Below are 26,848 nucleotides of genomic sequence, written 5' to 3' on the forward strand. Positions count from 1 at the left end.
AACATGTGTTAAAGAGGGCATGAAGCAGAGTGACTGTGATGGAAGGGTCCAGGGACAGGTATACCTTTCAAAGGCACACCTTTAAGTGATTTACTCTTTCCAATTAGTCCATACCTTTTGTTGCTGTTGTTTTCAAGGCAGGCTTTCTTGTGTAACCTTGGCTGTCCTGGAATTCATGCTATAGACCAGGCTGGCCTCAAAATCACAGAGATCTACCTGCCTCTGCCTCCTGAGTGCTGAGACTAAAGGCATGTGTCACCATGCCTGGCTCAGTCCATATCTTTTAATAGCCCATTTATCAATGTGTTCATTAGTGAATGAACTACCAATGAAGCTGCCACTCTTGTGATCCAGTGACTGGCTCTACAGTTGTGGGCCAGGCTTTCCAAATGGGAGTCCTGGAAGCCTTGAGAAGAATCTGGGAAGCAAAAGTTGCTGATCAGGTGATACTAATTGAACTCATAAAAGGAAGGAGAAAGATGAGATGTTCTGTTTTTCTTTCTCTACGCTTAGTGCATGACTGAGTAGGGTCCAGTAAACGTTAAATCAAAAGTGAAACGTATTACCTAAAAAGAAAAAAAATGATTAAAACACCCCCTTTTTGAGACTTCTAAACTTATTTTTATCCTATTTCTGTGTTTTGGTTTCTTCTGAGACAGGGTTTTGCTATGGCTATAGCCCTGGCTGTTCTCTGATTCACTGTGTAGACCATGCTGGCCTTGAACTTGTGGTGGCTGTCCTGTCTTTACCTTCAAACCTCAGGGATTACTGTCACTCTTCATCCACATAGCAGAGATCAATCAACACACTCAAATTCTACTTGTTGGCTAAGTTTATAGGTAATCTACTCTTCTGAGACTCTTACATCCTTTTTAAACAAGCTGAACTTTCAATACTATAGCTGTCAGGATACAGAGCATCCTGCTTTGAAGCTTGTCCACCCACCAGATCAATTTGATAAAAATGTAAAAACAGGTTTATTTTGCTTACATTATTATTGTGGTGTTTTTATTATATATTGGGTCTCATTATGTACCCTGGCTGGTAGACCAGGCTGAAGTCTGCTGGGATGAAGGGCATGTGCCAGTACATCAAGCTTACTTTATTTTTTATTTGTAGTTCCAGGATGTCACATGCTGGCAATCCCCCTATTTGCCTGACTATATACACCAAACCCCCTAATTAAAATAGGTTTTAAATACATGGTACAATTAAAAGGATATATAGTGCAGATTGTCTCTTTCCTACCAGCCCTTTCCCTCCCAATAGGAACTCTAAAGATTACGAGTGTAAGTTCCTAAATGAATGAACATTTCCTCTTCCTTCTCCTCTTCTTCTCACCTCCTCCTTTTCCTACTACTTCTTTTCTTCTTCCTTGTCTTCCATCGCCTTCTTTTCCTCTTGTTCTTTGGGAAAAGGTGATTTCCCTGGCATAGCATTTGTTCTCACATATTTTCAATCTAAATGCTATTTTCCTAAGAGAGTTTGCTTTTGTCTGGTGTATCATGCACCTATTTATTGATTTTGTTCATCCTTTTAAAACAATGCTTATTGAACTTATATACTTGATGCTATGCAGGATCTGGGGAGGCTGTGGTTAATGAGTTAAACAGTCTCTGGATTCATGGAACTTTTAGTCTACTATAGAAACAGATAAACACACAAACAATTTTATAATGTGATTGAATACTTGCTGCTCTCAGACCATCATAGAAGAGGTGAAGTATCAGGGAAGGCTTCATGGAGAAAGAAAAAATGAGTGTATTAGGCAAAGCGAATTGAAGTAAATCTTCGTTGGATTAAAAGAGGATAATCTAGCATGACAGGATTAGAAAGTCTGATGAGGAGAAATGATGGAAGTGTTGACAAGTTATAGCAAAGAATATAAGCAATAGTCAGATCATGGAGCACATAGGATTCTGTAGGTAAATGGGTGTTTGAGAAGATAGAAGTAAATATATTGGAGAGTTAGTTAGGAAGTAAAGGACAATGAGAATCCTGCATGCCTGCCTACCTGCCTACCTTCATGTGGAGGAAAGAGGAACTAAGGGTGATATTCAAGTTTTGTGGGTTGATAATTGTGTTTTGGAGAGTTATACAATTAGTTTTGGGTATATTTATTCATTACTGGAAATAGCTTGTAATGTCTGGGTTTGAGATATATGGGCTAGAAGTTGAGAATTGGATCGGGACTGCTAGCCACTGCAAAGAGGGAAAAGCATAATAAAGATAGGAAATGGGCAGGGACATTTTTGTGGAGAGTGTCACATTTAAGGTGGCTCTTTTTCTGAAGAAGCTTAAAACTGCAGAAAAGACAGCTGGAGCTCAAAGGGAAAGTGGGGATTCTACTAGGAATCCTTTTTCTGTGAAACACTTCCATAAATATTATGAATATAACTGATAATATAACACAAATTCTACCCTTGGATAGCTTGCAGCCTATTAACGGAAACTAAATATACTGACATATAGATTGTTTCATGTACTATATTATTTACTAAGTACTTGCATTGTTTCAGATGTTAGGGATACTGAAATTAAATGTATTCTACTACAGGAAAAAAAGACATGTAAAAGCAAATGATATAACCCAAGACAGTGATAATTATGATAATGAAAAATAAAGTAAATCAAGGGAAAAGCCGTTAAAGAGGTAATGTCTTTCCTTAGGGCTGTTTTGGGTTAGGGTAGTAAGTGATACCATCTTTGAGAGGAATTAACATTTGATCAGAGATTTCAGTGAGGATGTTTTGGGCCATGAGAGAGAATTCCTGGTTAGAGAAAAGTAAGTATAAATGCCTGAGATAGGATGAGTTGGTGTGTTTGAGAAACATTAAGAAAAGCTATGTGTGATAGTGCTTGCATGTAACATTTATACTTGTGAGGTTGAGGCAGATGTATTTAAGATTGAGCCAGCCTAGGCTATATGACAAGATGCAGTCTCCAAAAATAAAAGTTACAATAAGAATATGCAAAATAAGAAAAATGAGGTGTGTAAAGGACACAGAGACAATACAGGATTAAGTGAGATCAGTTACACTGTGTCATATGGGACCTTATGACAGGTAACACAGGGTACCTTAAGCAGGTAACAGGAGATGGGAAGATCAAATAAAGGCTTTTTCAGTGGTCCAGGCAAATTTAAATATGAAATCCATAAGTAGAAATGACTCTTTGGTGATGGTGAATGGAACTAGGAAGTTTATGTCTGAGTAACTTAGAAAAATATGATACTAGGATGAGTTTGGAAAATGGTTCATTCAATTTTGGATGTTTTAATGTTTCTGATGATTAAATGAAATATTTATGGATCTTTATCACAAAAGTGAATGGAGCCATGGCAGAACATAAGGAACTGGAAATAGGAGCATGGTACACGGAACAGGCAGCTGTGGAATGGAGCTGTGGCAGGGCAGAGGTGGCGAAGATTCAGTTGTGTATTTTAATAGGTAGTTTACTTACTATAAGAGCCAAACTAGATTTAAACTCAAAGCAGTCCTGCTCAGTCTAAGTGTGTGATTATAGGTGTGCATGTATAAACATGCCTAACTCTCAGCTCCTATTTTCAAATTTCTATTTCAATTTCTATTTCTTTAATTGCACTGTTAGCATTAAAGAGATTGCTAAAGACCCAGATGGTGGCCTAGGAAGGTAGAAGATGTGATGAAAATGGTAGAAGGAGAGGATTTTAGGCATTTCCCAGGGAGACCGACAGATAGTATAGTGGAGTCATGTGAGTCCCTTTCTAGAAAAAGTGTGCTGTACTCTAGTTTCTTCCATTCCCCCTGCGTGCTTCACTGTGTTTATCCAACCACATCCTACCATGTTAATCCTCATCTTTGTGTGCTTTTTTTTTTTCTGTTCTTGTTTTTTGTCTTGTCTCATTAAAAGGATTCATCAAACTTGAGGAAAAAGACTTTGGAAACCGGGCACCATTGTTCCAGCTCCTCCTCCCTCCCTGTCATCCATGACCCTCCTGTATTGCTCCTTGATCCTAAACTCTACCCTCCCCAGCCACAGTTCCTGCCCCCTGATGTTCTGATGCCCAGCGTGGCAGGGGAGCCCTATAGATCCCCAGGTAACACCCCAAACTAATATTATCTGCTAAAATGTGATTCTTTTTCAGGGTCAAATTAGTATACCCACTGGGGAAAGTGGGGTGTCCCAAGGTGGAATGGAATAAGTATATGAATTACTGTTTTAAGATCAAGCACTGATCTTCCTGAAGTATGACTGAATAACTTTTTAGACATCATGCTTCATTCATGATAGTGAACTGAATTGTTTCAGTCAGGAAGGTATGAGGTTTTAAGTGGTGAAGTGTATATGAGTCATTGGGATCCAACTCCAAAATGAAAGTGTCATCTCTTTCAGCTAGTTTTCTCCCTACTATTTATTGAGTTTCAACTGAGGGATGTTGTGGGAGGATAAAATGAATGGAAGACTGGAAAGACACTGTTCCTTGAGAACCCATGTCATATATACAGATCCGGATGATCCAGAGAAAGATAGGCAGCAACATTCTGGTTTTCATTGACCTCCTTAGAAAGATGTACTCTTTTTCCTCCTCATGGGTTTAACTTACATTTTAAGTCTGTGGTTCTCAATAGGGGAGAGGACTTACTACTTGGCACTTAATTAATGGGTATTGTATACAGATGATTGGAAACATCATAGAGTGCACAGGGCAGTCTCTTCTAATCCCAATAAAGAATTATCAGCCCACAATGTCACAAATGCCACAGTGAAAGAAATGTACAAAAAAGACTTTCTATATTGTATATGAAGGAAGAGTGGTATGAACAAAAGCAAAGAACTCAGAAATACAGCAAGGAGTTAAGTAGAGGCCACCTAACTGCTAAGAAAAGCCAAGTGAAAGAGAGAAGAAAACAACAACAACAAAAAAAGCTAGGCAGTGGTGAGACATGCCTTTAATCCCAGCACAGAGGCAGGTGGCTATCTGTGAGTTTGAGGCCAGTCTGGTCTAGAAAAAGTTACAGAACATCAAGGCTACACAGAGAAATACACACACACACACACACACACACACACACACACACACACACACACACACACACACACCTCTACCTTTAAAAAAGGAAAGAAAATTTTATTGTAATTGCTGTAGGAGTTTGCAAGGGGGATATATTTGTTCTATTAAGTAGCCACTCTTGTACATGCATTTATACATATGTGTGCTTGAATGTGTTAGAGAATGATTACTGGGGAGGTAGGTATGGCAATAGGCAAGAGACTGTTTCATTTCTCCCAAATGGAAGAGACTGATTTTGATGTAATATATAGGAGTTTTTAGGGCTAAGGTGTACAGCTCAATGGTAGAGTGCTTGCCTAGCATGTACAAGGCCCTGGGTTAGGTTTCTTTTTTCCCCTGTGTGTGTATTCTTGGACAAGTAAAGAGTTGGGCAAAATAGTCAGGAATGGGCCTAGGGGAAGGAGAATTGTTTTCTAAAGATACTCACTGAGTCTTTGGGTTTCTTTTCTCTTCTCAGGAACTTCGAGGGGTGTCCAGCAGTTTCTGGCTATGTGTGACAGGGATGAAACTCCCCAAGGGGTCAAGTACACAGGAAGGACTTTGAACTACCGAAGTCTACCCCATCGTTCAAGAACTGATGCTTCCTGGGGACTGGGGTCAGAGACCAACCAGCATGTTGGGACCAGAGTCCTAACTATGCCAGCATGCAAGCCTCACCTAACCTACACTGCCACACTACCAGAACGAAGCCAGGGCCTCCAGGTCCCACATGCTCAGTCCTGGGGGGGTCTTGTCCATTCACCCTCCCATCCTCCTCCTGTTCACCCAGTGTCCCCACCATCTAGCAGTCTTCATTTACCCCTTGGGTCAGCTTGGAATTCAGGTCCTGTTCTGGGGTCCCGAACACCTGGCCCTCGAAGAATAGATATGCCCCCAGATGATGACTGGAGACAGGGCAGTTATCCCTCCCAGTTTAGGCATAGGAGGACTGGAGAGGAGAGAATTATGTTTATTCTATCCAATGCTCCTGGAAGAGAACAGAATAGGGTGAGATTTTTATAGCACAGCAGGTGGTAAGGATCATCCCTAGCTTTTCCTGGAGTGACACCTTTCTCTATAAACCTACTGTAGCAGAGTTGATACCTTGCATTCAGTTATGCTATAATCATCTCAATGTAGAATTGGCAGTTTCAGTCCACATGCTTGTAATCCCTGCAGTTGGGAGGTAGAGGCAGGAGAATCAGCAGTTCCAGGCCAGAGACTCTGGGCTAGAAGAGACTGTGCTTTACAAAACAGAACCACCACAACAGAAGAATTGTTGGCTTTTTTCTAAGGGTGTTTGCTTCTTTGAGAGGGAATATTTGAAATTCCAGCTTTAGAGTTGGGACTGTAGCTCAGTTGGTAGATTGTTTTCCTAACATGCACAAAGCCCAGGGTTAGATCCTTAGCACCATGTAAAACTGGGCATGGGGGTGCACACTTGTAATCCTAACACTTGAGAGATGGAGGCAGGAGGATCAGAAGTTCAGGTTCATCCTTGGCTACATAGCAAGTTCTAGGCAGTTAGACCCTATAGAGGGAAAAAAAAAAGAAAACTTAAACTTTGGCTCCTCCAGCAAAAGGAAGCAGCTCATGCTTAGAGCTTTATTTGAGCCACTTCAAAGTTGAACCCATTTTATTACTCTGGACACTATCTATTCCTAGTGTTTTAAGACATTGTTTTATTCTTGGTTACTGTTATGCCCCCATCTCCAGCTGAGCCCTCATCTTTTGGTCCCTACTATATTCTCTACTTCTACTATTTAGTTATTACCTGGCATAGGATTCTGACCGAATTCTTATGGGAAGCCCAACTGCCAAGTATTATGGCTGTCAGACTTCCTTGTGACTCAAACTTTAGGCCTAGAATGTGGAGCTGCCAATATAGTATTTGCCCTTCTGAACAGATGGAGCTGGGCTTACTAACACATCCTCCCATCCTCAGCAGCAGAGCCATTACTCTCACTTGCTCAGTCACTGTTGTAAACTCTCAGAGTCAGCTAAACTATTTTAGGGCAAAGCATTACTGTTTTTGTAAAGTATTTTTCATTAATAAATCTATCAGATAGTTCTATTTAATCTCTTGTCCTTTACTTTTGTATGTTCTTGCTTTTTTCTTCTGGGGTCGGGAGGCCTGGACATTTATATAAAAAGGGTTTTGACTAAGTGAAAATGAAGAGTCAAAGAGGAGTTGAAAAATATATAGTCACTGTTGGAGTCATTATATCCTTTTGTTTTGGCTGCTAGCATGTTTCCTATCCCTTTCCTGCCTGGACACTCAGTACATTACATACTTCATTCTTCCCCTTGCTAAGGAGATTTTCCGGGCATTCAAATTATTCTGACATACTCAACTCCTGGTACAAGTACCTCTCTTGGTGCCCTTTCTCTCTACCTTACAGGTTTGTGATGTGCCTCCTATGCCTTACTCTCTTCCTATGGTTCCATTTCTTTTCTTTTTCCCTTACGAGTCAGAATATCTCTATGATAATGAGATCTGTCTTCACACGTGACACATTCCCAAAAGTCCCCTTTCTTTAAAAGGTATTTTGTAGTGGCTGGAGAGATGGCGAGATGGCACAGTGATTAAGAGAACAGGCTGTTCATCCACTGTACCTAGGTTTGATTCCCAGCACTCACATGGCAGTTCACAACCTTTAGCTCCAGTTCCTGTCTTTTGTGGGGACTGAAGGCATATGGTACACTGACATCCATGCAGGCAAAACACATACACACAAAATAAAATAATTTTGTAAGTTTCCTTTGCAAAGAATGTCCACTGGGTTTTCCCTCCTTATTTATTCCAGGTCTCAGGCTCTTTGATTGATACATTGAAACAAAAGATGATGAGACCTTTGTTCTACTGTTTCCTCAGTCATCATTGGGGGCAGATTCTGAGCACATCAAGACAGATTCTTGCTCCATACTGTTTGGATCCTACACTATGTAGACACATGGGCCTTAGTACACATGCTGGCCCCTGAACCATTCAACACATCTGCTATCATACACACTCTTGTAATCTTTTATAAAAATCGTAGTTAGTTAATTTGTGTATGTGTGAGAGGGACGCATGAAGGTAAGAGAATAAGTCATAGGAATCAGTTTTCTCCTCTTACCTTGTATGCCATGTGGTTCCATCATTGGGTTTGGTGGCATATGCCTTTACCATCTGAGTCACCTCACAGTCACTAATCATTTTTTTTGCCTTTCTTTTTTTCTTTTTTTATTTAATTTATTTATTAGTTCAAGTTAGGGAACAAGCCCATCTCACATGCAAGTCCCCTCACTAATCATTATTAATGGGACAGTCTGCTCTTATTCCTTGACCTCATAGATGCTAGTCAACTGGTATCTGTTTCTGTAAGTTGCCTGGCCCAAACTCTGTGTATGCACAAAGATAAAGGAGCTAATTTCCAATTTTCTACCTACCTAGTCTCCGCTGTCCAACACACACACACACACACACACACACACACACACACACACATATATATGTATATATATATATATATATTTTTTTTTTTTTCTGAGTGAATTAAGAGGGAGGCTATGGCCTTCCTAGGTGAATCTTACAGATTGTTTAAATATCTTTTGGTGTCATTCCCTCACTCCCCCAGACTGGTGCTTAGGCTTCTTCAGCTGAACTTAAATGAGTTCATTCTTGACCATTCCAAATTCTAAATGCAAGGGTCAGAATTCTATGCCAAGTGCCGTGTGGTGTGTGTGTGTGTGTGTGTGTGTGTGTGTGTGTGTGTGTGTGTGTGAGTGTGTGTCCCGCCTTTTCTTTTAAGGCAGATTCTCTTTTTATTGCCCTGACTGGTTAGACTGGGCTAGACTTGAACTCACATAGTTCCTGCCTTCCTCTGCCTCCCTAGGTCTGGGTTTACAGGATAAATTTCATTTTAAATGATAATGCCACTTTACAGTCTACATTGTTGTCTCCAGTCATACCATTGTGGTTTTGTAAATAAACTGTCATATATTTGTCTAGTAGTGGGAAATTCTGAGATCTGACTACATCTCTTCATTCTCCTTGCACTCATCACAGCTTCTAAATCTGGTCAGCATGCTCTCTTTACTGTCAAGTGTTTCTGCACTCAAGGAATTTTCACCTGATCCCTTGGCCTGCGCTCGTTTCTGTAGTAGGTACAGTAATTTTGCTGAAGTCCCTGGAGCCTGTCCCGCCCCCGCCCCCGCACGCGCGGTGCATGACGGTCTTAGCCCCTCTGAAGGGAAAGAGGGTCCGCCATGTTCCCGCTGCCGCTTGGCTCTGGTAGCCGCCGCCCGGCCGCCCGGCCTTAGCCGGGCCCAGCCCGCTCCGGCCGGCCCGGCCGCCCTCCTCCTCGGGGCCGACCGCGCGTCGTCAAAGGTGAGAGGTGGCCAAAGCCCTGGGGCCTGGCGTGAGGCGCGGTGTGAGGCGGGCGGCGGGAGTCGGTCCCCTCGGAGCGGGCCCGGCGGGCGGGCGAGTGACTGGCTGCCTCCCTTGGGGAGTGGCCCCTGGCGGGTCCCCGCTGGCCGGGCTGAGGCGGTGGCTGATCGCGGCTCCCGCTCGCCCTGCAGGCCGGGGGCCGGGGCCGGCGGCCGGGGCCGGGGCCGGCGGCCGGGGCCGGGGCCGGGGCCGGGGCGGGGGTTCTGAGCGGGGCGTCGCTAACGCGGGGGTTCGGGGTCGCCCGCTGCAGTGAGCCCCTTTCTTTCCTGCACCGCCTGTTACCGGCTCGGGACCCACGGTGAGCTTCCGGCTCCGCGACAGCTGCACTCCCGGCTTGCCCGGGCGCACCGAGGGGCCCCGGCCCCCTTCAGAGGCTCGCCGTCACTATGAGCCGTCGGACTCACCCGGTTTCTGGCCCACGCCTGCTCCCCGGTGACAGCACCTAGCGAGCGTCTGCCGCAGGGGGTTCGCGCTCGCTCTTCAGGTGCCACCCTGCGTGGAAATTGGGGAAAACATACGGGATTTTGGACAAGGGCGAAGGATCCAGACGTGATCTAGGGGCCCAGACGTTTAACTGCGGAGCAGGGGAGAAAAATCATATTATAGAAAGAAGGCAAAAAGTCGCATATATAGGAAGTAGTAGACACTTTAAAAACCGTCAACACTTATTAGAAAGGGTTACCTGTCACCGCTAAACACACGACATAACTCTCCAGCAGAAAAAGTCAAATCTTTCTCAGCCAGGGAGGAATTAATGGATAATCATGTACAGGTAAACAGATTTTTAAAATAGAGAAATTGAGAGGCAGTAGAGGACCTTAAGAGTTCAAGCTGTCTGAGAGAGCGTGTCAACCACAGACAATACTGTGGATATTAGTAAGAATTTGAAATTATTTTTCTTTACTATGTAGTGTAGCCAATAAACTGTTAAGATTTCATTATTTTGATTATGTTTATTTTTAAGGATATTCTTTTCAAATTCCTCTTCTTAAATGTACTGGCACGGTGTTTAAACACTGTTAGCTCAGTTTTGAACGGTGACGGTGGTTTGTCGTTAAAATATTTTAAAACAAGAAACCCTTTTCTTGTGTGTGTGTGTGTGTGTGTGTGTGTGTGTTTTAATTTAAAGTTTTTCGTCTGTGCTTTTGGTTCTTAAAAGAATGACACAGTTTTGAACCTAAGTGTATGTGGTTTTGTTAGGCATAGAATGAGCCAAATAGTTTATGAACTTCTTTTTCTGAGAAGTCTTTTTTTCTTTTTTTCTTTTTCCTTTAAGGGAAGAGAGGAGATCAGGTATTGATCCTATCAAATCCTGTAATTTTATGGGTGGGGGTTTAAATGGAGGACATTGCCTACCTCTTTATTTTCTTAACTGTATTTCCTGCATGTTCAGGTACTTTTTGCAAGAATACTAGCTGAAGTAACTAGTCACATTTCCAAACCGTGTATTTATGTTGTCCTCATGTGAATCTTGTTCCTTGATATATATGTGGCAGTATTTTTTCCCATACTGCTTTAATGAAGCAAAAAGAAGATTCCAGGCATAAGGCAGATTCCTTAGGGGTGAGTTTTGAGTCCAAGACACAGCTATTTACAGTTATTGGTTTGAAATTACAACCATTTTCTTGTAGGAAAGGAGCTTGTTTGGAAATTTTCAGTTATAAAGCTTAAGGTTAACATCTTGTGCATTAGTTGCATCTTCTTCATGGAGACAACTTTCATTTCCTTGTGGAATTTGTTAAAATTCCTGATACTGTGGTGGCACATGTCTTTAATCCCAGCACTTTAGAGATAGAGGCAGGAGGACTGCTATTAAGTTTGAGGCCAATCTGGTCTACATAGCAAATTCCAAGCTAGCCGGAGCCACATAATGAAACCCTTCCTCAAAATAAATAAGTAAAATTAAGCTCAGATTTCATTAAGTTCAGGGTATTGTTCTAGCTTTGCATATACACGATTTCATAAGAGTGTTTGGGAAATTGCCATTAGTATTGATTATAAGTAGTCTTTTATTCTCTGGAACTTTTCCTTCTTGTCTTTAAATTTTAGATTCAATGCTTCTACTCTAGAGACGGACATGTAGGGTTTTTGTTGTTGTTGTTGTTTTTTCTTTAAATTACAAACAAGCTTGTTTTACATGTCAATCCCAGTTCTCTCCTCCATCCTGTCCTCCTCTGCCCCCACTGACCCCCTATCCCATCCGGTTTCTGCTCCCCAGGGAGGGTGAGGCCTTCCATTGGGGGACTCTTAAAAGTCTGTCATATCATTTGGAGCAAGGCCTAGGCCCTCCCCTGTGTATCAAGGCTGAGAGAGTATCTCTCTATGTGGAGTGGGCTCTCAAAGTACATTCGTGTACCAGGGATAAATACTGATCCACTTACTACCAGAGGCCCCATAGATTAACCAGACCTCCAAAGTGGCATCCATGTTCACGGGTGGGGGGGGGGGGGGGTGGGGGTGGGTGTCTGGATCAGTCCTATGCTGGTTTCTCAGCTATCAGTCTGGGGTGCTGTTATTTTTTAAGATCTTCTTTTATGTGTATAGATGTTTTGCCTGTATGTTATGTATTTGCACCATTTGTGGAACTGGAGTTACAGAAGGTTCTTAGCAGCCATATGGGTGTTGGAAACCATATTCAGGTCCTCTGGAAGAGCAATGCTCTTAACTGCTGTCCCCAGACATGTAGGTTTTTAGAAAATGTAGACTGTTTTGTCACGCTTATGAAATCCACTTACAAGCTGGGGAAATTTTAATACTATAAGTGATTCATTTATAAATGTGATGAGCCTTGTCACCAAACTTGTTAGTAGCAATTCTGTGTCACTGGTCATAGATAATTAGGTCTCCTTGTTAGTTATACTCAGTTCTGAACCTAGTAGTTCAGCTACTGACTGAGATCAATCTCTCTTCATTAAAAATTTAATATAGAGGCTGGTAGTTAACCCCATGTAAAGCTTTTAAAGAGGACTAGAGCTGTGTTCCCAGCATCTATGACAAATAACTCACAGCTTTCCTACTCCAATTTCAGAAGAAATGATGCCCTATTCTGGCCTCTGCGGGAAGCTACATTCATGCTTCCACACAGACATACATGCATATACATAACTAAAAATAAAATGAATCATTAAAAAAAATTAACCTGATGTGGTTAGTCACAATGGTGTATGCTCATAATTTCAGCACTTGAGGCTGAGAAAGGAGGTTGAAGATCAGCCTGGGCCACATAGTGAGACTATGTTTCAAAAATCCCCAAACAAAACAAAATGTTATATTAAATCACAATGTGTTCCTGAAGCTTCTGTTACCCCCCCCCTTTGTATATATTTCAATTAAGAAAATGGAAACAAACAGGTTGGTGAGAGGTCTTAGTGGGTAAAGGTTATTGTTACTAAGCCTAACAACCAAAGTTAATCCCTGGGACCCACCTGGTAGAAGCAGAGAATGACTTCCTCTTGAAAGTTGTCCTCTGACACACACACACACGCACGCACGCACGCACGCACGCACGCACGCACGCACGCACGCACAATAAGCAAATGGAATAAGTTTAATAAAATGTAGACTTAACAGAGAAAATGTAAACAAACTGGGAAAAATGTAACTGCATATGTACTTCATTGCCACATCAGTAAAATGGTGTGATTGAAACATAAAAATCCTGATTTAGGAATATTCCTTTCTTCACTCACCACAAATTTACTTAACCTATATTACTCAGTTACTTTTCCTCACTAAACTGTGCATGTTTTGCTGTGTAAACTGAAGAGCTAATATGTCACTGACCTGATCATTTCTGTTACTATATGCTGAAATTCACCTTCATCACGTAGAGAGTAGTGTTTAGATTTATATCCATTTTAGCACTCACAATTTATAAATTTTCTTTCTAGTTTTTTTTTTTTGTGTGTGTGTGTGTTTTTGCTTTTTTGAGACAGCACTTTTCTTTTTTGTTTTGTTTTTTTCAAGACAGGGTTTCTTTGTGTGTAACCCTGGCTGACCTGGAACTTGCTCTGTAGACCAGACTGGCCTAGAACTCACAGAGATCCCACTGCCTCTGCCTCCCAAGTGCTACGATTAAAGGTGTGCACCACCACCGCCCTGTAAGACAGGGTTTCTTTGTTACTATTCATAAAAATGTTAATTTATATTCATAGGTGAAATAATCAAGCTAATTGATTGTCGATTAATTGTACATAAAATTTATTTTAGGATATCAAAGTTATTAGCTGGGTGGTGGTGGCACATGCCTTTTATAGCAGCATGTACTTGGGAGGCAGAGGCAGGCAAATCTCTGAGTTTGAGAACAGCCTGGTCTACAGAGCACATTCCAGGACAGCCAGGATTACACAGAGAAACCCTATCTCAAAAAAGTTATAAAATAGTAACTCTTAAATTCCTTCTGTATGCTTCTTACCGATAGGGAGACAATAGCAGTATAAGAGGTAAAGTCTTGATCCTTGGGAAAATACATATTCTTAAAATGTTGGAGCTGGAGAGATGGCTCAGAGGTTAAGAGCACTGACTGCTCTTCCAGAGGTCCTGAGTTCAATTCCCAGCAACCACATGGTGGCTCACAACCATCTGTAATGAGATCTAGTGCCCTCTTCTGGTGTGTAGATAAACATGGAAGCAGAATGTTGTATACATAATAAATAAATAAAATCTTAAAAAAATGTTAATTTATTTGAGTATGGATGTGGGTAATAGTTATTGCAGAACTAGCAAGTTGTCTCCATTCAAAGGATGTAGTCTGGTCTGGCAGTACTTTTTTTTAAGACAGGGTCGTACTATGTAACCCTCAAGGACCAGGTTGGCCTTGAACCCAGATCATCTGTCTGTCTCTGCCTTCCCAGTGCTGGAATTAAGTGTATGTGCCTCTACAACCTTTTTATGGGAGATAGGTATCTATTGATAAGAGAAAAGGAGGATGGGTAGGATTGAAATAAGAAAGTAGGGTTGTTTGCTTGTGTCGCATTTATTGTGTACATGCTTTGTACATTTTACAATGAATTGGAGGTTGTAATTCAGTTGGTAGTGTGCTTGTCTAGCATGCAGAAAGCCCCTAGTTTCATCTCTAGTACCACATAAATCAGGCACAGTGATTCATCCCTTTAATCCCAAATACTGAGATTGAGTTGAGTCAGAAATATCAGAAGTTCAAGGACATCTTTAGCTACATAGTGAATTTGAGGCCAGCCTGTGATACATGAGACCCTGTTTTAAAATAAAAGATATTAATAAGTAAGATACAGGCTTAGTGTGGCTAGTAAAGTGGAGGTGACAATTTAAATAAATATTGTGAAGTAGAAACAAAAGTGCTGTTAGATTGATAAAGGGAAATAACAACAATCTCAATTTAAAAGGAAAGCATCACTAAGAATAATGCTTCGAGGTACTCCTTGGAAGATGAGTAGGAATGGAATAGAGAAAAGTAGTAGAAAGGTGCAGAGTTTTTTAAAAAAAATGTATGGATAGCAGTAATAATGTAAGGTGCTTGGCAAGGAATGGCAGATAAAGTTGCAAAGGGACATTTTGTGTTCTAAGTTGAAAAGCCGAAATTTAAGCTTGTAAGAGCAGCTTAGCCTCTGGATGATTGAGGTGTAGGCGCTAGATAGAATCAGACTTCCTGGAGTTAAAAATTAACTACCTCTACCACTGAATAACTTAATATAGGCAAGTTCTTAACATTGTAAGTCTTAGTTTTCTCACTAAGCTAGAGTTAATATGGTCTCATTATAGAGTTTCTGGCATTTAATATGGTGCCAGAAAATGAAAATGGTGTGTGTAAAGTATGTACCATAGTGCCTGGCCTGTGGCCAATACTGAATCAATGGTAGCCATCACTATTACTGTTTTTGAAGATTTTAAAGTAGAATAATGATCTGTTATTGTTTTGAAAGCTAACTGATGAGATTGTGTGGAACAAATTATTAAAGGAGGCAGAAGCTTTAATTAGGTTTAGTTATGTTAGGTCAAGAGATGGATGACCAAAGCATCAGTTAAGGGAAAGAAAGAAAAAATTCTGATTATACTAAATAGTAGTAGGAGATATATTGAATGATTGGGAATGAAACAGATAAGCAACTATTTAAGGGATAATAAGACTAAATTTACTTTAGGGATTGATTCAATTGAACAATTATAGTTGGGAGAACCGATGGGAGTTACTTGTTAAAGACTGAGAATGGCCACATTGAGAAAGACCTTAAGATTCTGGTTACTGAAAAATACCTCAGAGTGAAGTGCCTGTAGTGCAATCATGAGGACTTGTGTTCAGATTCTTAGTTACCCACCTTAAAGCCAGGGCCTGGCTGTAACCTCAGCATAGGGAGTCAGAGACCCCTGGATCCTTAGAGCAAATTGGTTAGTAAACTTCTGACTCATTGAGAGACCCTGTTTCAAAATATACGTTGGAGGCTGGTGAAATGGTTCAGGAAGTAAGCCTGATGATCCAGGTTTGAGTCTAGAATCCATGGTGGTAGGAGAGAACTTTCAAGAATATGATATATGCCTTTAATCCCAGCACTTGGGAGGCAGAGATAGGAGGGCTCTTAAGTTCTGCCTCAACCTGAACTAAATAGAAGAGACCATCTCAAAGAAAACTTAAACAAAAATAAAACTACCTAAAATTTTGAGCTAGTTAATTTAGCTGTGCTTTTGTTCTATTGAGGATGAATAGTAGAATTGAAGTTTTCAAATAGGAATTAGATGATAAGAAATTGAGCTTATATTGACACATTGCAGATAAAAGGAAATTCAGCAATGAAGGTATAAGAAAACTGAAAATTTGAATTATCAAAAAGACTTGGAGTCATATTAGAGAGGTGGCTCAATGGGTAAGCCTTTGTCTTGCAAAGATCCTGAGTTCAGTTCCCTGTACTCACATCTGATGGCTTAACAACCAACTGTCACTCCAGTTCTGGCTTCCAAGGGCACCTGCACACATGCACATACATATACTCACGTCCACACTTATAAAAATATAGCTTGAGAGATGGCTCAGTGGTTAAGAGCATTTGTTACTTGTTGCTTTTGCAGAAGACTCATTCAGTTCCTAGCACCCACATAGTGGTTAACATATATCCAGAGCTCAAGTTCCAGGGAAAATGATACCCTTTTCTGACCTGCATGGGCACCAGGCATGCACATGGCACAGATAAAACACTCATATCAATAATAAATCTAAAATAATTAAAATATATATAAAAGTAATCTTTTTTGAAAAAGTCTTAAAATCCAGAAAGGGGGAAAATCTGAATTTAAATCTGAGTGATGAGCAATAGTGATACCATGACAAAAATAAAGAAGGAAACAAAATTTGATTAAAGGACACTTAAATAACAACCATAATTAAAGAGACCCATGGGATGCTTTGAAAATTTGAAAATAATGCTATTGTATTTATTGAATTTTTCCTTAGGTCATGTGGCTACTCCATAGTTTTATATCAAACTGATGAAAAGCCTATTTGGTTTGGTTTGGTTTTGAGATAGAATCTCTCTGAGCTCAGACGGCCATGAATGCCTGTTCCTCCTGCCTTCACCTCCTGAGTGCTAGCATAATAGGTGTGCACCAGTTTTCCTGCCTGAGGAGCCTTTTGATGATCCCTTAGGTCTAATGAAACTTGCCATTATGTTGATACAAAGACAGATGATCCTGGAGCAGCATTTAGACCTAGTTTGAACTATGGCTCTATACCTTGAGAAGCTATTTAACATCTCTGAGCCTGTTAACTCATTGATGAAATGGAGATGAAATCTGTCAGATCACACAAGACGTCTCTGAAAATCATGTGGGACTGTGTATTAGAAAGCACTTTACAGACTAAATAATAAGTACATTGGCATTGCTACATAAATTGGTCTTGAGAAATGAGTATTTTAGAAACTACTACAAACTAATAATTGAATAAACTGTATATTGTAGATCATATATATATATGTGTATATATATATATAATATATATATATATATATATATCAAATGATCCTAGCCCCTTTACTTTCCAGGCACTTATAAGCTGTAAAAAAGACAGGCATTTAATGATGCAAGTTGTAATATAAGTATGCTCTATGTTATTTGGCCCCCCAAAAAGGGCACTGTTAATGTAGGCTGGGAATATCATAAAAGTTTCTAAGAATGAAATAATAAAATGAGATTTAAAGACAAGGGTAACTGGGTATGGTGGTTCATGCATAAAACATCCTATTGTTCCTGGGTGTACATTGATAAGGTGGGAGATTGTGGAATTTCAAGTTTAGCATGGGCATAGTAGTAAATTTCAGGTGAGTCTGAGCTAGTGTGAGACCTTGTCTCAAGTTCAACAAAAGGTAAGATTATATACCCAAAACAACATGATATGCAAAGTAAATCTGTCTGTCTGTCTGTCTGTCTGTCTGTCTGTCTGTCTGTCTGTCTATTGAACAGGTTGTCCCTATGTAGCTTGCCTGGCTTGGATCTTGCTGTGTGGACCAGGCTGGTCTCAAACTCATAGAGATAAACCTGCCTCTCTCTACTGAGCACTGTTCTCTGTACAACCATGTCTGACTAAAATAGTTTTAAATTAATGTAATTTAAGAAACAAAAGTAGGGGGCTGGAGAGATGGCTCAGAGGTTAAGAGCGCCGATTGCTCTTCCAGAGGTCCTGAGTTCAATTCCCAGCAACCACATGGTGGCTCACAACCATCTGTAATAATGAAATCTGGTGCCCTCTTCTGGTGTGCAGATATACATGGAAGCAGAATGTTGTATACATAATAAATTAAATTTAAAAGAAAAGAAAAGAAACAAAAGTAGGGGCTGGAGAAATGGCTCAACAGTTAAGAGCACTGGCTGCTCTTCCAGAGGACATGAGTTCAATTCCCAGCGACCACATGGTGGCTCACACCTATCCATAATGAGATCTGATTTGATCTTCTGGTGTGCATGAAGACAGGTCACTCATATATATTAAATAAATATTTAAAAATTTAAAAAAAGAAACAAAAGTAAGTTAATGCCTGAAACAGAATATGTTCAGAATATGAGGTAGTGTTAAAAGATGAGGGTAAAATATAGGTGGTTATTAGGTCATGAAGGACCTCTGTGTTATGATAAAATAAAGAAGTTGAATTTTAGAGATTGATAGATACCAGCACAGTGGTTGAGAGCACTTATTCATACATACATGCAGGCAGAATATTCACACATATAAAATAAAAAAATAATTTCAATTGTATATAGTGAAGCCAACCTGAAATAGAATATTGATGCTTGAATTTTTAAAAATAGTACTCTGTAGGTCTAGGTAAGTGGCTTAGTTGGTAGAGTGCTTGAGGACCTGAACCCAATTAAAAAATGCTAGTTGTGGCAAATATGTGCTTGTAATCCCAGTACTGGGGAGGTTGAGACAGGCAGGTCCCAGGTCTCCCCTGCAAGTGAGTATAACTTAGCCTACTTGGTGGGTCCCAAGCCACTGAAGGGCCCCTATCCCCATCCCCCCCCCAAAAAAAATGGTGTGTGACACCCATGTTTGTCCTCTGGTCCAGACACACACATGCACACACATAGAATATCTTTCACTGAACAAGATGGAAAAGATTGTAGTGATTGGGAATGAGGAGGAAAGGAAATCTTTATTCAGTGTATCTGGTGACCAAAGAGACAAAAAAAACCAGAATTATTTAGGGCCTATTGTCCATGTAGGGTAAGGAAGAAAGTCACGTCTAGGATAATGTGCAGATTAATTAGGTAACCATTTTTGTAATGGTTTACATGGAGAGATGTTGCATTCACTTTTTAGCAAATTTAAGTTTATAAACTATAGACCATAAAGTTGGAGATATTTGATAGTTTAATGTGGATCTGGAGTGTAGGAATGGGATCTGAACTGAAGCTGTCTATTTAGAAGTCCTCAAAATATAGATGCCATTGCATATTTGTGATTTTAGCAGCACTTAGGAGGCTAAATCACAAGAATTTCAAGTTCATGGTCAGCATGGGCTATATACTGGAAGCTATAGTGTTGAGTAAGATTACTAACTTAAAGTAGTTTAGGAGAACCCAAAGGTAGGACTTACAAGAACACCACTGACATTTAGAGTTCAAGAAAAGAAAGTTGAAAATGTAGCTTAATTGGTTGAGTGCTTGCCTAGCATTCACAAAGCCATGGTGCCTTCAGTCCCCAGCACTGTATAAACCAAGCATGGTGGTGGTGCACACTTGTGATTTCAATATTGGGGAAGTTGAGACTAGAATATCAGGAGTTCATTGTCACCCTCGACTGTGAGTTCCAGGCTGGCCTGGGCTGCATTAAATAAACAAGTAAAAGCTGGGCATGCTGGCACACACCTTTAACCATAGCATTATGGTAGCACTCTGGAGGCAGAGGCAAGTGGATCTCTGAATTTGAGGCCAGCCTGATCTATGTAGCAAGTTTCAGGTCTGCCAGAACTACATGATGAGACCCTATCACAAACAAAACAGAAGATGTCCGTAAAATAGATCAGTGAGATAATGAGTAAGAAAGTAAAATGTGAATCCAGGTGAGTTATTTCGAGAACCTAGAGAAGAGAGAATAAAAGGTAGGGACTAGAGTAGCAGCCAGGTGTGAATTGCCTGGAAGTGCCAGGGACTAGTCAAATTGGAGACAATTGTTCTGTAGCATTATTGGGTGATTTTGATAACTCTCTACTTAGTGCCGAAATGTATGAGCTAAGTTATTTGAAAATTGGGATTTTTGCCTGTTAAGCAGCACGGAAGAACAGAAGGGTAAAGCTATATAGAATGTTTTAAAAATGGATGGATGATGTAATAGCTTCATTGTAAGGATTAAAGGTAACCAAAAAGGAATTGATAAGAAGGTATTTTTAAAGGGTTTTAAAAAATTTATTATTTATATTTGTGTGTGTATATGTACACCTGAGTGTGTGTGTGGGCAGGGTTCTCAAGGTCACATGTGCATGCCTGCAGAGATCAGAAGAGGAAATCAGATCTGGAGCTGGAGTCACAGGTGGCTATGAGTCACCCAGCATAGGTACTAGGAACCGAACTTCAGTTTGTTTCATTTTGCAGTGGGCCAGATGGAACCCAGGGCCTTGGAAAATGCTGAGCAAGTATTCTACCACTGAGCTATACAAGCCCAGAGCTTCAGGTTCTTAATAGATTCAAACTGCAAATGAAGAAAAGGGAATGAAACCAGAACATGAAAGAACTTGGTCATTTTGGGACGGTGGTTCAGTATTTTAGAGGTGGAATAATAATCATGTAGTGTTCAAACCTCTTGGTTCTTCAGTTTTTGGTAGGTTATGTATTTGGATGTTAACAGTGAAGGAATTTAGAATAGAGAAGGTATATGTGTTTAGGATGACTGAGAAAATAGTTTAAGCTTAGTAGATGGCAGGGACATGGGTCAACTAGCTAGAAGATTTCATCTCAAAGGAAGACTTTGTTTTTGGTTTTAGTGGAGTGACAATGTTGAAAATTATAATAGAGGAAAAAAAGAAGTCTGAGTCATAGACCATGGAAAAACAAGTAGGATCCACATTGAAAAAAATATTTTCCTTTAGGAGAACCAAGATTTAATTAAGCTAAAGAGAGAAGTATTGTCTGAAGTAGTTTGTGTGTGTAATGGGAGAAGGTAGTTTTTGTTTATTGGTATCCTATGAGAATTATAGAGTCCTCAGTAAAAATGTTTAGGAGAGAACAATCAGAAGAAAAATAGCATGAAGAAAAGGACAGTAAGCATAAAAGTACAGTGACTATCTTGGATATCTCTCAATAATGAATGGCAGTAATAGGAAGCATTGATAGGGTTGACTGATCACAGGAGAAAAGTTGTTCATTTGGCACAGGCTACATGTGTCTTAGTTGGAGGCCTGAAAGGACTAAGATTTTGCAGGTCTTGCTTAGAATAAGGGACAATATTAATTCCCAAGATTCTTTGCTTATTGATAGACAGTAAGAAAACTGTTCCTCTTCCACCCCTGATCAGTCTGTATTTTCAGATTTCTATATATATATATATATATGTTTCTCTGTGTAGTTCTGGCTGTCATGGATCTCACTCTGTATGCCAGGCTGGCCTTGAACTCACAGAGATAAACCTGCCTCTGTCTCCTTGAGTGTGGGATCAAAGGCATGCGCTCTGCTTTGTTTTTAAGATAAGGTTTTGCTGTATTAGTCCAGTCTGACCTGAAACTATGGTGATCAGGCTGGTCTTGAATTCATGACAACCCTTCTGCCTCAGTCTCTAGGAGTACAGCTATCTCAGCTAAGGCTATTAATTAGTTTTATTTTATTTATGCCATCTATGTGTGTGTGTGTGTGTATATACAGGTGCACATAGATATGTGGGTGGAAGCCAGACTCCCTCAAGTGTCATTCCTCCTTTTGAGCTGTAGTCTAGTTATTGTTAGTTTTTGATAATATGTATTTATTTTGTGTGCATGCACACATGTATGCACATGATATTGTGAGTGTATAGGTGGTCAGAGAACAACTTTATCCTCTGTCATATGGGTCTCTGGGATCAAACTCAGGTTATCAGGCTTAAAGACCAACACTTTGACTCACTGAGCCATCTCATCCCACCTACCACCACCACCACCACCCCGATACACACTTGCTTTTTGAGACAGGGTTCTCACTGGAACCTGATTTTCAGAGTAAGCTTTGCTGACTTGCCAACAGCTATTTGTAAATATTGTTTCATTGTAAAGTTGGTGATTACTTGTGGAAATCATAAATACATACTGCAGGAGTGGGGAAAGCATACTATTTCAATATTAAGACTAATGGGAACTCTTGGGTAAAGTTAACAGTAAAAGAATTTTGTGAATATTTAAAAATCATATATGGGGCTGGAGAGATGGCTCAGAGGTTAAGAGCACCGACTGCTCTTCCAGAGGTCCTGAGTTCAATTCCCAGCAACCACATGGTGGCACACAACCATCTGTAATAATGAGATCTGGTGCCCTCTTCTGGTGTGCAGATATACATGGAAGCAGAATGTTGTATATATAATAAATAAATAAAATAAAAAAATCATTATATACCATGTAACTAAGATTGAAGTGAAAATGATTTGCTTTTGAAGTGTTATAATTCCAATAGGAAAAAATGTATTATTAAAGATGTATATAAAGGCAAGGTGAAAGTAGTGTGTGAATGAGTAGGTGTAAAAAGCAGTATTTCTAAATTATGAATTGTTATTTTAAGTGTATATGTGGGCAATAAAATAACTTAAATTACATAGGTAAGCATTTGGCTTTGGTTTTATCTACATCCCTAAAAGATCATATTAAAGTTGATCAGAAAACATTATTTTTATGTTTATATTAAGAACATGGAAGATGGATTGGCAATGGTAAAGGCACCAGGTAAAGGCACTTGTTGCCCAACCCTGGCAACCTGAGTTCGATCCTGGAACCTATGTATAGATGGAAGTAAAAAAAAACCAACCCTACAAATTTCTTCTGACTTCCACACACATATTGTGGCATATACACTCACATACATCATGTAGACCAATGGTTCTCAACTTTCCTAATGCTATTACCCTTTTATACAGTTCCTCATGTGTAGTGACCCCCCAACCATAAAATTACTTTTGTTGCTACTTCATAACTGTAATATTGCTACTATTATGAATCATAATGTAAAAATTTTGTCTCCAATGGTCTTAGGTAACTCCTGTGAAAGGGTCATTTGGCCCCTAAAGGGGTCACAACCTACAGGTTGAAAACCACTGATGTAGACACATATACATACTATAATACTTGTTTTAAAAATAACATGGAAAATTATCTTATATTTGTGTTTTATTTCTATTCAGGCTAATATAGTAATAAACTATATTTTATAATTTGAATATGCATTATAGAGAGTTCTGACTAAAAATGTTTTGTAGTGAAATAAAAACTTGAGTTATCTTGAAATTTTTTTGAATAATTCTCAACAAAAAACATGTATATAGCTTATTATTCTCCCCCTCCCCCCAAGTACTAGGGATTGAATCTAAGACCTTGCACTTTGAAGCAAGCACTCTGCCACTGAGCCCAGGTCTTACATAGTTTAGCTAAGTAACTTTCTTCATTTATATTTGTTTGTCTGCTGATTTATTTTTAAGGCAAGCTCTCAGTAGTCTAGGCTGATCTCAGATTTGCTAGGTTCTAGACCTAAGTAGCTTAATAGAACTGTAGAAACTTGGTTTTGGAGGAACACCTGTAATCCCAGCATTTGGGGGAGGGGGTGTTTGAAGCAGGCAGTTTTTTATGAGTTCATGACCACCCTGGTCTACATAGTGAATTCCAGGAGAGCCAGTGCTATATAGTGAGACACGGGGGGGGAGAAAAACATATATATATATATATATACATACATACATACATACATACATACATACATACGCATACTTACCTAACATGTAGGAGGAGGACCTGGGTTTCATCTCAAAACTACACACAGAGTAATGTTATTTGATTACTTTTAGAAAAATTTTGTTTAAAATAACACTTCTATTCATTAAATGAAGAAGAAAACCTGCTTTTCTCATGTATGTTTAAAATTTTCAATTTTATCTAAATCCAATTATTAGTTTCTGTGTTAATATATTGTTACTTATTTTATGTTCATTAAAAAAAAAATACAGCTGTCCCTTTTCCCCCAACTCATCGGTTGACATCTGAAGAAGTATTTGATATGGATGGGATACCCAGGGTTGATGTTCTAAAGAACCACCTGGTAAAAGAAGGTCGGGTAGATGAAGAAATTGCACTTAGAATTATCAATGAGGGCGCTGCCATACTGCGGCGGGAGAAAACCATGATAGAAGTAGAAGCTCCAATTACAGGTAAACTTACTTGTGTTTTGGATATTATTAAACCAGTATTTAGTTAATTGGAGATAAGGCTATTTTCTTTTCAGTCACATATACTGATTAATATTATATGGACATTGTATTGATTTTATGTATTTTAAGTTTTTGTTTTTTAGTAAGTGTACATGAAGCTAGTCTAATATGCTTTTATGAAGGTTTCATCAGTTATGTTGGCCATACTTTAATTTGATTCAATATTTACTTTGCTCTTAATTACTAGTGGAAAAACCTTGATATCAGTTAGAATCCTAATGTGATCATTTGAAGGTCATTGAAAATTACAAAGTTGAAATGGGGGTTTTATTGTCAGCATTATAATGTTGTCATCCTGTGAAGTGCTTCCTTAGCTTCTGAAAGAGAAGCTTTATAAATTTAGATGAAAAATTCATTACTGACAAATCTTGTTACTTCTGTTACATCTTGTTTTAGATCTTGAGCACATGAGCACTTGGTTAGGTATCATCCCTAAGGTGACTCTTCTTACTTAGGCCATTCTTCAGATATTTCTTGATAGCATTTATACTATCATGTTACAGTGGTAGAGTTTACGTAATATTTGTTAATTCAGAGTCTTTTTTTCATATCTAATAATCTTCTTGTTTCAGTGTGTGGTGACATCCATGGCCAATTTTTTGATCTGATGAAACTTTTTGAAGTAGGAGGATCACCTGCTAATACACGATACCTTTTTCTTGGTGATTATGTGGACAGAGGTTATTTTAGTATAGAGGTAATAACCATATACCGTCATTTGATTTGCTGTTGTTAATATAGATTATTTCTATTAACTCCTAGTACAATAAGTTCCTAAAAATACTTGCATTGGGTTCTTTTTAATACCTCTGTATATTCTGAAATTCATAGGAAAAGCTGTTATTTATTCCTTTTTCAGACCATTCAATTAGTTTTCTTTGTATCATTTATTATTATAATTATTGTTTTTCTCCCAGTGGAAATGATGAGCGGACTGAGGCCTTTATTGTCTTTATCTCATGGCTTATGAGCTAATGATAGTCATTTCTTTACCTCCCTTGCCACTAAGAGCATTAAACCATGAGAAAAATTTTATTTTCTTTAAGTGAAGCCTTATGTACTTTTATTGCTTAAACTGTTGATTTATTTCATTATGATGCTATTGAGACTCAAGAATATTTGAAACAATTTTTTTTAACTTAAGAGGCATTAAAATGACCTATTCTTTGTCACTTAATTCAATGATTCTTTTTGCTCTTTTCCTTTTTGATTATATAAAAAAGTATGGAAAATACAGAATATATATCTGTTCTTTATTTAAATGAAAAATGAAACCATATTAATGTTTTTTTCTATCTTGTCTTCACATATCTGTACACTGTGATGTTTTTACAGATTAGTAAATAGAAACCTACAGAGTCATTTTAGTAGCTTCCATTGAATAAACAAGCTATAAGTTCTTGTTAGACACTTAAGGTTCCCAAGTTTTTTCATTACAAGTGATGTGTTATTGGGACATTGTAGTCCTATATTTCTGTGTATTTATCCTGTTATTTCTATAGGACATATTTGTAGGTAGACTTGCTTAGTGTAAGCTCTATCAGTATATAATTTATGTTACACATTTAATATATTCCAACCAGGTTTAAGCATTAACAGATACTGGTTAATTTAGTCCTCACAACATTGTTATGAGGTAAGTACTATTATTTATCCATTCAGTAGTTGAGGGTTGAAGTTAAAGTAACTTGGCCAAAGTTAATATAGTTAGTAAGTGGCACAGTCAAGCAGTCTGACTCTAAGCTTGTGCTTTTAATTACCTGTCCTAATAGGTATTGAGGCCTTCTTACCTAGAAAATTTCCGTTATACTTAGTGTTATGTATATCTACTTTTAAGGTGTTATCAGATATTGTACTTCTTAGTAAAAACTTTGGGACTGTGTCCATTCCTTCCCTTAGTAATTTTATTATCATAGGCTGTTCTTCCCATTCATAGTTTCATTATCAAATCCTTTAATCTTTGCTGAATTACCTCAAGGCTTTAAGAAAAATTAGAAAATGCTCCTGTCTAACATAATTTAGTGTAATTGATAAAATCAGTAAAGTAAAACTTAGTTGTTACTGAGCATGTTGGTGTATATGTACTCATTTAAGACTGTTTTGTAGCTTAGTTAATAATATTGTTACAAAAAAAGAAGATGAATCAAAACCAAGAACAGTTTTAGTAGATGTTTCTTTGGCTTTATTACCTTTTTTCTTTTTCAATAAAATGAAGGTCTTAATAGTTACGCACTTCAATGTACTTGGTTAAAATAATTTTTCTCTTTATTTACCTATTTATTTATTTGGTTTTTTGGAGCTGGGTTTCCACTGTAGCTTTGGACCAGGCTGGCCTCAAACTCACAGAGATCTGCCTGCCTCTGTTTCCCTAGTTCTGGGATATTGATTGTATAAACCATATTTATTTCTACATGAATTAGTCCTTCCTACTTAAAACAGTACATAAATGATAGTTTTTTATTTTAAATCTAGAGAAATGCATGTATGCAAAATG

At 38.9% G+C, this 26,848-nt stretch overlaps 2 protein-coding genes across 20 annotated transcripts in view; both read left to right on the plus strand.

Moving 5' to 3' along the window:
- The window catches only part of Usp54 (ubiquitin specific peptidase 54), an 88,727-nt gene extending 81,616 nt beyond the window's left edge, over nucleotides 1-7,111 (plus strand). For all 13 annotated transcript variants that reach the window (XM_035452294.1, XM_035452295.1, XM_035452296.1 and 10 more), the window contains 2 exons: nucleotides 3,892-4,078; nucleotides 5,511-7,111. In XM_035452294.1, the coding sequence (XP_035308185.1) occupies nucleotides 3,892-4,078; nucleotides 5,511-6,055 (732 nt within the window). In that variant the 3' untranslated portion in view covers nucleotides 6,056-7,111. The remainder of the gene's footprint in view (nucleotides 1-3,891; nucleotides 4,079-5,510) is intronic.
- A 2,252-nt stretch (nucleotides 7,112-9,363) lies between these two features.
- Ppp3cb (protein phosphatase 3 catalytic subunit beta) overlaps nucleotides 9,364-26,848 on the plus strand; it is a 49,952-nt gene continuing 32,467 nt past the window's right edge. For all 7 annotated transcript variants that reach the window (XM_035453199.1, XM_035453202.1, XM_035453200.1 and 4 more), the window contains exons 1-3: nucleotides 9,364-9,404; nucleotides 24,094-24,294; nucleotides 24,927-25,051. In XM_035453199.1, the coding sequence (XP_035309090.1) occupies nucleotides 24,144-24,294; nucleotides 24,927-25,051 (276 nt within the window). In that variant the 5' untranslated portion in view covers nucleotides 9,364-9,404; nucleotides 24,094-24,143. The remainder of the gene's footprint in view (nucleotides 9,405-24,093; nucleotides 24,295-24,926; nucleotides 25,052-26,848) is intronic.

The sequence above is a fragment of the Cricetulus griseus genome (assembly GCF_003668045.3).
Source record: "Cricetulus griseus strain 17A/GY chromosome 1 unlocalized genomic scaffold, alternate assembly CriGri-PICRH-1.0 chr1_1, whole genome shotgun sequence".
Taxonomy (NCBI): domain Eukaryota; kingdom Metazoa; phylum Chordata; class Mammalia; order Rodentia; family Cricetidae; genus Cricetulus; species Cricetulus griseus.